The 12,709-nt window shown below is 41.8% G+C and overlaps 1 protein-coding gene across 10 annotated transcripts in view; it reads right to left on the reverse strand.

Moving 5' to 3' along the window:
• RIPOR2 (RHO family interacting cell polarization regulator 2) overlaps positions 1-12,709 on the reverse strand; it is a 301,690-nt gene that overhangs the window by 65,541 nt on the left and 223,440 nt on the right. For all 10 annotated transcript variants that reach the window (XR_007517469.1, XM_049885039.1, XM_049885081.1 and 7 more), the window contains 5 exons: positions 8,082-8,208; positions 6,620-6,775; positions 5,664-5,742; positions 2,416-2,439; positions 1,272-1,325 (listed from right to left, as the gene is read on the reverse strand). Coding sequence is in view for 9 of the 10 variants with exons in the window: in XM_049885081.1 (XP_049741038.1) it covers positions 1,272-1,325; positions 2,416-2,439; positions 5,664-5,742; positions 6,620-6,775; positions 8,082-8,208 (440 nt within the window). In the remaining variant the exon portion in view is untranslated. The remainder of the gene's footprint in view (positions 1-1,271; positions 1,326-2,415; positions 2,440-5,663; positions 5,743-6,619; positions 6,776-8,081; positions 8,209-12,709) is intronic.

Raw genomic sequence — 12,709 nt, forward strand, 5'->3', positions numbered from 1 at the left:
TCTAATGGATTTCATTGTTTTATGTATTGAGTTTATCAGCAATAGGAGCAGTATCGGATTTGCCTAGGTAGTAAATGTCTTTCAAAGTGGGAACGTACAAAGCAGTAATATATACATAACTATACACACATAAAGGTAGGGCTGAGTGGTGCAAATGGTTACATGCTCGACTGCTACAGCCGAAAGCTTGGCAGTTCAAACCTACCCAGAGGCACCTTGGAAGACAAACCTGACAATCTGCTTCTGAAAGGTCACGCCCTTGAAAACCCTATGGAGCAGTTCTACTCTGCACACACGGGGTCGCCACGAGTCAGAATCCACAACAATATACACATATAAATCATCATGGAATTTAAAGCAGAAAGGACCCTTAGGATTATCTGGATTGAGTACATGCCCCTCCCCACCCCCATTTCAGAGTGGAAAGTCAGGGTCCACATAGATTATATGGCCCAGTGAGTACGCGGCCGACCTGGGACTAGAACCTAAGGCTTCTGACTCCTCTGTAAAACCACCCAGTCTCCCACTTGAAAGTGAGACAGATGAGGGTGGATGGGAACAATGTGATGTGAAGAGGAATGGCTAATGGCGAGATTTACCTGTCTCCAAAGGGAGACTTGGTCTAGGTCACACCAATAATTCCTGAGCGTCCAAAACAAAGGGGTGATAGTTCCACTCGGTAGAAGGCTAGCTGGACCAACTGTGAACTATTTATAAGGTTCAGAGCTGGATGTCAGGAACGGTATAAATTGGGACCATCTAGTGAAGCAATTTCGGTGGAAAGGCATATGAAGAGGAGCAGAAAGAACCAAGAATTTCAGAAAGATTTAGGGAAGCCCGTGACAGCTGACTTTTAGTACTTCAAAGGCTTTCATGAGGAAGTATATATGGTACCAAGTTGAATGTGGGACCAGAAAGTGAAGTTGCCATGTAAGACATTTTTGTAGGGTCAGTTTGACTCAGTCTTATCTCTAAGCACATGATGCTGAGGCTGTAAGCCCTCTGCCAAGCACAGTGCAAGCTACAGAGAAAGCACTTAATGAACGTTTGCTAAAGTACAGTCAAAACAGTGCTAGGTTATCAGGCTTTTCGTTCTCATTGTTCCTCCATCTCTTTTGCCTGTGGGAGGCCTTAATTGGTTATCTGCTTAGGAATCAATTAACTAAGAAATTCTCCAGGGGCTAGATGCTCAGCTTAGGCCAAAGGCACATTGGTCAGTAACTGAGAACTGAAAAACGGAGACGAAGAAACACAACAGGAATGTCACTTACCTTACTAATGTGAAACTCCAGGCGTCTCATGTACCTTTCGATTGTTTTAATTTGCTGGAATTAAAAGAGGACATTTGAAAAAGTACAGTCATTTGCAGTTTCATTATTCTAGGCTTGTGAGGATATTGCCTTAATTCTCTCAGACCCAAAAGTACCAGAAGATTCTATTTCCCCTGTTTCCTTATCTTTGCCGCTATTGTAGAGCTTCTCTAAGGTCAACCTGGAAAGTATTACTTAAAATACTCAATAAGTATCCTAAGAGATGAACTTCAGTGAATTCCTGGAATCCTTGTCTTTAACACCAAAGCAGACTAACCAAACAGAATGCGTTGGATTTCTGGAAGGACAGTGCTGTAATGGAGAATACATAAAATGCTTCATAATAGCATAATTAATCAGTTCCAAGATGGACTCCCTCCCCTGATCTTTGTGTCTCTGAAATTGAGGTGCATACTGGCCAGGAGGCAGATAGCTGTCTGAGCATGCTCAGAGACAATCACAGTTGTTGGTGTGTCATCCCTTCATTTGTATTACATGTATTGCTGGTATTATAGGCATTACATTTAACTGCCTATTAAAATCTCATCAAAAAGATTATACAATGATTCATCAGCAAAATAAAAAGTTACTGTGTGCACGGAGAGCAGCATCATATATAATAATAATTTAAAAGACTGCACGTCTAAATAGGCCTAGAAGAGCGTGTCAATATGTATAAAACACAAATTTCAAGTGAAAAAGAAAGAATTATGTCAGAATTGGCTGGAACCATTTTTTTTTTTTTTTCTAGCAGCATGTAAAGGAATGGTACATTTTCCAAACAAAGATGTCACAGATTTGATGGAGTATGGTAGCTAATACTTGGAAAAAACATGGCGAAGGGTTTCCAAACTTACCAAATGGCTGAGAAGCCCTACAACCAGGTGGCATTTTTATGGAAGTAACCTTAAACACTTTATTGGATCTGTTGATGGCAGTATGTATTCATCACTCTCATTGGACAAAAGCATGGCTTTTTCCAGGATTAGAAAAACCACTAGTTATCTAAAATCTTACTGTCCCTAAAAGCATCTCTTCCGGACTTCTCCTCAAGGATACAGGGTTTAATATTTCAGCAGCATCGCAACACAGAATGAAAACTTACCTTGTCTAGGTCATACAGCACGCCCTAAAATAAAGAAATACCTGGATTAAAACATATCTTTCCCAAATCGTTACTGATATTACTAGAGGGATTTAGCCTGCAATTTTGCATTATCTGTGAAATAATGGTCATCTCTAAAATGCATAGTTTGGCTGAGTTCTTTGGCATTTGCTTTGAAAGAGTAAAATTCCGGCTTATTTTTTAAAAATATATTACCACAAATTTAAGATAAACACATTTAAATTGACTGTATTCTCCAAGAAGACTTTGTAGCATGAGAGATGTTTTTCATGTCATGATAAACAACTTAAGAAGTATGCATATTGGCACACCGAACAACAAATAATGCTTTCTTTAGGGTGCTATTTATTTTAGGAAAAAATAGGAAAATAGGCGCACAGATCAGCTCACTAGGCAGATGTTTTGCCTCTCAACGTGTTAACCTGTCAACAGAAAGTAATTATCAGGTGCCACATGACACCTTGTGTGGAATGCCTTCTGAGAATCCCTGGAACACATTCTAATATCTTACGGTGGAGGTTTTTAAAAGTCATATTCCCGGGGATTGCAACCAATGTCACAAAGCAACCTGTGTATAAAATTTTTGAATCAAAAATTAATTTGCACTATAAATGTTCACCTAAAACACTACATATATATACACACACACACACACATATATTGGAAACCCTGGTGGCATAGTGGCTAAGTGCTACGGCTCTTAACCAAGAGGTTGGCAGTTCGAATCTGCCAGGCACTCCTTGGAAACTCTGTGGGGCAGTTCTACTCTGTCCTATAGGGTCGCTATGAGTTGGAATCGACTCGATGGCAGTGGGTGTATATATAAAGTAATATCCCTTTTGGTGAACTTTACGTTTTTTGGGGAGGTGTGTACATTTTCTCTGAGACATTTTATTGAATATGTTTATGGGTCATAGGTGAGTTCAAGTCCAGACAAATGCTTTCTTATTAGTACTGATACATTGCTTTTTGGGGACAACTCTGGTTACGTTAAAGGAGACGTTCCTTGTTCACCATCATTGTGAAGCATCTCCCATCTTTTAAGTCAGGATTAATAACTTTCTTTTTTTGTCATCCCAGAGTGAGTGGTTTATTTCTGTTTTCGCTTTTCCCACAGTTGGACTTGCACTGGTATTTCCTTTCACCCATGTCCATCTGTACTGGTCTCAGAAAGGCACTGTGCCTTCCTGACTTACAATTATATCCGCTAGTACCCGATGCCTTTTTAAAAAAATTTTATTTAATTTTTTTGTTGTTGCTACTGAGAAGATACACACAGCAGAACATATGGCTTATTTTAAATACCAGTAAAAATATTTTCAAAAGCCAGTATTTATCTATACTCCATGTTTTCAGAGTTTCTGCCAGTCCTCTCTGCCCATTGGCGCCTTAAATTTTCACTTGCTTTGAACTCTCTTCTCTTACATAGTGAAGACCATGTAATACTTGTTTTTCAAATTAAAAAGAAAAATGGTGTTACCATAAAATGTAGCAGTGATACATGTGTTAAAAATACCTTGGCTGCCTGTTTAAACATGTAAAATTAGTATTTAGCAAGGAGTTCTTGAGGACAGTAATATGCTTTTCACAAACTTTTACACCAAGTTCATTTTCTGTGCGCTCATGGTAGTTGGTGTGTGGGTAGAGATATTGCTCACACTGAGTGCTGAGGAGACCAAGGGGACATCCTCAAGTGGCACCATAACTGCATTCTCTATAGGAAGAACTTTTAGAAAACTCTAGAGTCCCTGGCTGGTATAAAGAGTTAACCGCTCAGCTGCTAACTGAAAGGTCAGTGGTTCAAACCCACCAGCCACTCCATGGGAGAAAGACGTGGCAGTCTGCTTCCATACAGCCTTGGAAACTCTATGGGGCAGTTCTACTCTATCCTACAGGGTCACTATGAGTTGGAATTGACTCTACAGCAACGGGTTTGGGTTTTTTTATGGGTTTGGAGCCCCTGGGTGGTGCAAAGACTTTAGCACTCAGCCTTGGAAGAAAGGCTTGGTGATCGAGTTCTGAAAAATCAGCCACTGAAAGCCCTATGGAGCTCAGTTCTACCCTGCCCACCTAGGGTTACCACGAGTTGGTGTTGACTTGAAGGCAACTAGCTTGGTTTTGATTTTTATGGAACACTAGGGCCCAGCTTCATGAAAGCCCTTGCCCTCGTTCTCCAAGGAGGAAAACTTGCTGCCATTGAGGATGGTCATGGGCATTCCAAAGCTCTGAAAGCCATTCCATAAAGAATGCCACAAAGATTGGGGCAATGGCAGTATCATTAGAATATAAAGTATTTTAACCTGATTCCTTTAAAAAGGACAATATACATTTTAGTGCTCTTAAAAAAGAAAATAATATACTGAAATAATATACCGAAAAAAGAAAATACATATACCTCCTAGGTATATGAGACTGTCCTTGAGCTTTCTAATGCCTTTAAACATTAAGGTGCAGTATCATTTAGAAATGAACAAAATCATTTAACATAGTGAATAATTAGAAATACCTCTTCATCAGGCAAATCTTCACAAAGTCATTAAAAGAGAGGGATTTTACAGACATCTTGAGCAATACAATATATAACTGATCTGACCAGGAACTCTTCCAGCTTCACATAGTGGTTACCCCAGGCCTCCTTTCCCTCCCTGGCATCACTGACTTATATATATTTTTTTTTAAATTGGAAATAAAGCAAAAGTTCTGGGTTTCAAATTCTATACTATTAATATACCGGGAAAACGCCAACTTTTCATTTCCTTATAAATGAAAAGGGGCACAGAGAACGTGGCAAAAACAGTTTGTGCTTGGCTACCAACAAAAAGGTTGGTGGCTTGGATTCGCCCAGCAGTGCTGTGGAAGAAAAGCCTGGCAATCTGCTTCCATAAAGATTACAGTCAAGAAAACCCTATGGAGCATTTCTACCCTGTAACACGTGGAGTGACCCTGAGTCAGAATTGACTCAATGGCAATGGCATGTTTCCTTTTTTTTAGGGAGTTAAAAAAAATTTTTTTTTCTGATTATAAAATTTATCTGGAAAATTTAGAAAAGTATGAAGAAGAAAATTTAACCTCCTTCTTCCTTCTAAAATACACACCAGGATGCAGACAGTACCTTACCTGTTGAATCTGCTTTTCTTTAAACGCTCATCCCCACCCCTATCAAATAGAAGGTACTTAGCTGAAAAAAGAACGCCGTGTGAACATCTTAATGATGGGGTGGTACCTACCAGGCGAGAGTTTCTTCTCATATCTTTTAACTGAGCTGTCAACTTGTCCAGCTCCGTCTGGTGAACCTCCAGATATTCACTGCAAAGATAAGACGAGACAGAAACATGAGCTCTGTGACCATCAAGTGGAGCCTGGTGCCGATTGCTGACCTTTTCCTTCTGAAAAAAGATGAAGAATCTGAGCCTTGCTCTGCAGAGGGCAGGTAGGGCAGGGGGCTCTGTACTTTCTCAACCTCTCAGGATTTTGAAAGCTCTAGCAGTTGCATCTGAAAGCGTCCAGATGGTCAAAAAGGAGAACTCCTGTGAGGCTAAATGTCCAGAAAAGAAAAACCACTGGGGAGGGAAGGAGCAAGACATGTCTGGAATCATTCTGGACTGAAAGGATTTTATCCAGTTAAATACAACACTGGCTGCAGGTGTCTCATTACATTACGCGTTGCTGTCGAGTTGATTCTGACTCATAGCGACCCTATAGGACAGAGTGGAACTGCCCCATAGAGTTTCCAAGAAGAGCCTGGTGGATTCGAACTGCCTAACTCTTGGTTAGCAGCTGTAGCTCTTAACCACTACGCCACCAGGGTTTCCCTCACTACACGAGGGAAGCTTTATTCTGGACAAGCAATCCCTGTGATATACTCAAGAAGGTTTCAGAACCCTTCTTCAGCATCTTTAGATATGCTTGGCCACCGGTCAAGTGAAATGCAATACTGTACAGAGATAAATATAAAAAACATTTGTTTTCTGAGTCTCCTTCAATGTTATGGATATAACATGGAAGCCCCACATACTTCAGACTGTTGGAACCCATTAAAGGCTTCCCCGATCTTGGTGCAAGAATAAAACACCTCCTACAGAGGCATTTTAAAATTATTTCATATGACTAGCCTTTTTCTGACCTGCCGGGTATTTTAGAAAGGAAGGAGGTCTTGGCACATGAGCAGGTTTAATGTTCTTACTCAAGTCCATTTTTCAAGGCCCTGTAGATCTCTTCCACCCTTTGAGGTTGAGGCTCTTTGGGAGGGCTGTTGCTTTTGTGTCCTAAATTGTGCATTTTCTTGAGTTTGGCCTGAGGCTTCTTGACAGCAGAGGTATTTTCAATGAAGGAGTTGCACCTATGGAAGGAAGAGATGGAATTGTCAGTCAAGGGTACAAAAAAGATTTGGCCAAAGAAATGTCTTTTGAATCATCTTGTGTTCATATTAGTGTCCCTTAGGGAAAATAACATCCCCTTGCATATTAATAGAACTGAGCTAACCTACATTTAGTTTCTTGGGTTTAAATTTGTTAACTGGAAAAATCTGGAAGCGTTACTGGGTAGCACTGCCCAGAATCAAGGCTGGCTTCAGGTAGTGTGCACTCTGAGTGGAAATGCATCACCCACTAGAACCTCGTAACAGCCAAGGACAAACACTTCCGGGTAGAAATAGTGAACAGGTAGTAGGAGATAGGGAGTCCCTGGCTGGTGCAATTGGTTAACACCCTCGGGTGCTAACCGAGGTTGGCAGTTCAAGTCCACCCAGAGGCACCTCGGAAGAAAGGCCTGGTGATCTACTTGCAAAAAATCAGCCACTGAAAACCCTGTGGAGCACAGCTGTACAGTGATGCACATGGGGTCCCCTTGAGTCACAATCCACTCAATGGCAACTAGCAACTGGTAATGTTAACCTGAAGCATGGTAAGCACTAAAAAAACTCTTGTTCAAAGAATGAATAAAGTTTCTAAATGACTAAAGGAAAATCTGGTTAGATGAGAGGAGACGCCAGGGCAACTAGAAGACTAACTTTCCCATCCTTGCATCTGAATGTCATCTACTCCCTGGGTTCCGTCTGCAGAGGGAGAGTCTTTATCTACTGCCTAACTTCATACCAAACATAGTTCCCAAAATCTGATATGCAGTGGAAAATGTGCTTCATCCCCAGGTAGCTTCAGGGGAGTGGCAGGGGAAGGTATACACATATGTCGGTAGTTTGTCCTAAATCCTCAGCAAATCTTTGCAGGAGGAATCCTAAATAATAGAAAAGAAACTGTCATTGTTGGGTGCCGTCGAGTCAACTCCGACTCATAGCAACTCCTTTGTGACACTGAAACCGCCCTGTAGGGTTTTCTTGGCTGTAATCTTTACGGGAGCAGATCACCAGGTCTTTTTCCTGAGAGCCACTGAGTGGGTTCGAACTGCCAACCTTTTAGTTTGCAGCCAAGTGCTTAACCATTTTGCCACCAGGGCTCCTTAAAAAATAAACTACAGCATTTAATTTTGGTACATTACAATTTTTTTCTGTGGAAAAGAGATTAAAATAATATTTTGTGTGTAATGCAATATGTGTGTGTTTCGCGTTTGCATGCACACGGACCCTCTTCACAACATCAAACCTTGCTTCCTTCTCAAGCTGCACCCGGGGAGAAGGGCACCCTACTTGCCTGGATCTCCTCTCCTGAAGGCCGCTGAAACCCGCGAAGGATTGGCTTCTAATGATCCCATTGGGCCCTCCAGGTGAGTAGGACTGGGATCCTACCAACATGATTTCTGGGTGTCTGGCTGGTAGTCCTGTAAGATAGTGAGAAGATTAAGGTGAGTTAAAGGCAGGTTCTGACAGAAAACACACTAAGCTTTTCAACAATGATAAAAGGGAACAGAGTGACCAGGTGAAGTGAGTTATGAGGTCATTAGATCCGCATAGACATCTTTCCTATGACACGTTCCTTCCAAGCCAAAGGACTCAGCTCTCAGATGAATGAAAATACTCACCTTCCAAGACACAAATAAACATAAATTACACAAAATTAGCAATCACTTCAGGTTTCCTTCTTCTTTTTTTTTTTTTTTTACAAGGCCTGGCCATACTTCAAAAACAGAAAAAAAAACTTTGGAATGTTTACCTGCAGGCAACAACACCTCCCCAAAGAAAAACAAATAGGCCAAAAGTTTTAGATATGTCCTGTATCATATTCAAAACACAGTCAGGTCTTAGGGCAGAATGCTACACATCGCAGTCATAAGACCAGAAATGCTAGGTTTCCTTAGAGATGAACTTACTTCAACTTGTCCTTGTTTTTTCCTATCCTTAAGTATTTCTTTTTTTTTTTTTTAAGTATATTTTGAAAGACAAGATTGTACCACTTTTTGTGGCAGTGCAAAATAAGAAGGCAGCACACACAAAAGAAGTGATAATCTAGGTTATGATAACACCACCAGAGAGGAGGGAAGAAAAGGTAAGAGGAAAAATAAAGGAGAAAGCAGACCACCCCTACTTCAGTTACTCGCTTGTCTTTTGTGAAGTCTCACCACAACTGACCAAGACGCATTGACCAAACACAACTTCTGCTGGACCAAAGCCCAAGGTGAGTTCCCCCAAAGGCCTGCCCTAGATCTGTTAGGTAATTCTATTTCCTTTGGCTGGGTGGATGGCACATACCATTGTTTTAGCAGGTAACCTTAGTCCAGAGAAGGGGCTGGGCTAGCAGGAGAAAGGCGAGGCAGCTATTGTCCAGGTTGAAGATTTCCAAAGTGGGCAGACACCAAATTGGTGCGTTGGGATAACGTCAACAGTTGCCCTTTCAAGACCCGATAAGAAAGAAAGAAAAGCTAAAGCGTAACAAAACAAAAAAGCCCCAAATAAAACAATAGCAGCAGAAGTCTCTTGTAGTCCTGTTCAGGTTTAATGGAAAGGCCAACTTCCCTAGGCCCTACTCAAAGCTCTCCGGAGCTGCTCAGCAAGTGGAGGAGGTCTGAAAACATTGCCTCCCTTGAGAGAGAAGGACACACAGTCCCCTCCCCCACACCGTAGGTCCTTAAATCTCTTCCTTCCCTCCCTCCCTGGGAGAAAGAAGCTCTGGGGTTTGTAGGCATTCTTGTAGGGTACAGGTGCTGACTCAGGTTGCAATAGGCGTTCTTCATATTAAGCTTGCTCTTTGTTCTGGATTGGACACAAATCCCCTTCCAGCTGAGGATGGGAAGGTTAACTTTTGAAACATTCTCTAGAATTTTAAAAGCAATTAAGTGGAAGCATGTATGTGCTGTGAAAGTAATATCTCGTGCAAGAATGGAGAAACAAACTACGGATGCAAATAAGGCTCTCCCTGACTACTCCTCCCAAGGCTCGAAAACCACCGTAATTCACTTAATCTTTGACGAGGTTTGAAGCACTCTTTGCCGGTTACTCAGAGGTTTGCCCACATTTCATTAGTGCTCCCTTGCTTAGGCTCAGAAAGCATGCTCATGCTATCTTCGTATTACATGTGAATTTGTAATAAATATCAAGAAAGCCCTGTAGTTTACATTCTTTCCAGACTGAACAGTTTGATAATCAAAAGCCCACTTTAAAGTCTCCATTTAGCAAATATTATTACTACTATATCTCATGTTGAAACTTCTCGTGCGGTAAGTCTGTTGCATCGTGGACAGAAAAACCAAACCCAAACCCAAATCCATTGCCATCAAGTCGATTCCAACTCATAGCGACCCTCTAGGACAGAGTGGAACTCCCCCATTGGGTTTCCAAGGCTGTAAATCTTCATGGAAGCAGATTGTCACATCTTTCTCCCGTGAAGCTTCTAGGGGGTTTGAACCGCCCACCTTTCTGTAAGCAGCAGAGCTCTTAACCATATCTTAATTATATAATTAATGTTTAATTATATAATTGTCTTGTGCCTCCTAGAAATTATCTTTTTTAATCCAAAAAGATCCTGATTCTCTTAATCAATTTGGAGGAGCCCTGGTGGTGCAGTGGTTAAAACGTTCAGCTGCTAACCAAAAGGTTGGCAGTTGGAACCTACCAGCCATTTCAAGGGAGAAATATGTGGCAGTCTGCTTCCAAAAAGATTACAGCTTTGGAAACCCAATGGGGCACTTCTATAGGGTCGCTATGAGTCAGAATCGACTCCGTGGCAGTGGGTAGGGAGAGGGTAATCAATTTGGGACAGCAGTTCCCAAACATTACTACACACTGAAAATGCCTGGGAGTCTTTGAAAATTACTGATGTCTGGCTACCAACTCCTGGCACCTCTGATGTAATTGGTATGCGATATGAACTGGGATTTTTAAAAGGCCCCCAGGTGCTTCTGATGCTCAGCAAAGTTTGGGTACCACTACCTTCAGAGTTTTGATTACACAATCGATCACATTAGTGATAAACCCAAAACCAAACTCACTGCTGTCGAGTCAATTCTGACTCAAAGCCATCCCACAGGGTAAAGTGGAACTGCCCCCTAGGGTTTCCAAGGCTGTAAATCTTTACAGATGGAGACAGCCACATCTTTCTCCTGAGGAGCGGCTGGTGGGTTTGAACTGCTGACCTTTTGGTTAGCAGTCACGTGCTTAACCACTGCTCCACCAGGACTCCTCACATTAGTGATAGGCAAAGAAAAAGATGATACTGTGTTGGTTGAAAACTTAAAACTTCAATTAAAATAACCTGTTACAGTATTCCAACGTTCACTGCAGTACTTATAATAGCCAAAAGGTAAAAACTGAAATGTCCAACAGAGGAATGGATACAAAATGTGATACATACATGCAATGGTATATTATGTAGCCATAAAGAGAAAGGAAGCTCCAATGCATGTCACAACATGGGTGAACCTTGAAAACATTATGCTGAGCAAAATAAACCCAACCCAATCCATTGCAATTGAGTGGATTCTGACTCATAGCGACCCCTGTAGGACGGAGTAGAACTGCCCCATAGGGTTTCCAAGGCTGTAATCTTTACTGAAGCAGACTGCCAAATCTTTCTCCCGCGGCTGATGGGTTCAAACCACCGACCTTTTGGTTAGCAGCTGAGTGCTTTAACCACTGCACCACCAGGGCTCCTTATTGACCAAGAAAGTTGCAAAAGGGAAAATACTGTATAATCTCACTTATATGAAATAAGTAAATATATAGAAACCAAAGGTTATTAGTGGTTACCAGGGGGTGGGGGGGAGGGGGAAGAGGGAGTTTTTGCCTAGTAGGCATTGAGTGTATGTTAATGGTGATGGAATAATCGGGAAAAGGATTTCGAGAGCAGCTCTACAGCTTGAGGAGCCTAACTGATATCACTGAGTTACATTTGTAGAAGTCGTTGAACTGGGGTATGTTTTGCTGTATATATTTTTCACCACAATAACAATAAAAAATACCCTATTACAATGTGGAGCCCTGGGTGGCTATAAGCTGGAATCGACTCTACCGCAGCGGGTTTTTTGGGGTGATGCAAGGGTTAAGGGTTAAGGAAACCCTGGTGGTGTAGTGGTTAAGTGCTAGGCTGCTAACCAAGAGGTCGGCAGTTCAAATCCACCAGGCGCTCCTTGGAAACTCTATGGGGCAGTTCTACTCTGTCCTATAGAGTCGCTGAGTTGGAGTCGACTTGATGGCAGTGGGTTTGGTTTTTTTTTTTTTGCAAGGGTTAAAGTGTTTGGCCGCTAATCAATCTGTGGTTCTTATCTTCCAGCCACCAGTCCATCTGAGGGAGAACGATGTGGCAGTCGGCTTCCCTAAACATTAGAGCCTTGGAATCCCTATGGGGGCAGTTCTACTCTGCCCTTGGGTAGCTATGAGTCGGAATAGAGTGGACTTTTTTTTTTCTTTTAATTATAATTTGCCAGATCCAACTTTTAAAAAATATGTGACTCAGTCTTGGATAAGCCTCTCTTTGCAAAATTTAATGAATCACACATCAGAGAGTAAAACATGAACCATACTGCGAAATCCTTTTCATTCTCCTTTTCTTCCCCTAACAGGCAAGAAAGGTTCTCTAGAACCTGGATTCTAAGAGAGCTGCCTATAAAATGCTTTGCGAGAGAGCAAAGCCTTTTGTTGAATTTCCGTGTCAAAGGGATGACCACTAGGAGCTGGGGTGAGCGGGTTTTGCTGATGTTTCTGCTTTGCCTTTCTGGTCTCAGAAACAATCATTATCTTTCAAGAAAGAATTTGGCCAGAGAGCTGGTTTAGGCTGAGATCACTATCCTCCCATCAATTCCCCTAAAGGCCGCCACCCAGCCTAAAAAAAAAAAAGGGCCATAAAACTAGCATGCAAGCTCATGCCACACGCCAAGTCAGGGTCTGGGA

Source organism: Elephas maximus, chromosome 1 (assembly GCF_024166365.1).
Source record: "Elephas maximus indicus isolate mEleMax1 chromosome 1, mEleMax1 primary haplotype, whole genome shotgun sequence".
Classification (NCBI taxonomy): domain Eukaryota; kingdom Metazoa; phylum Chordata; class Mammalia; order Proboscidea; family Elephantidae; genus Elephas; species Elephas maximus.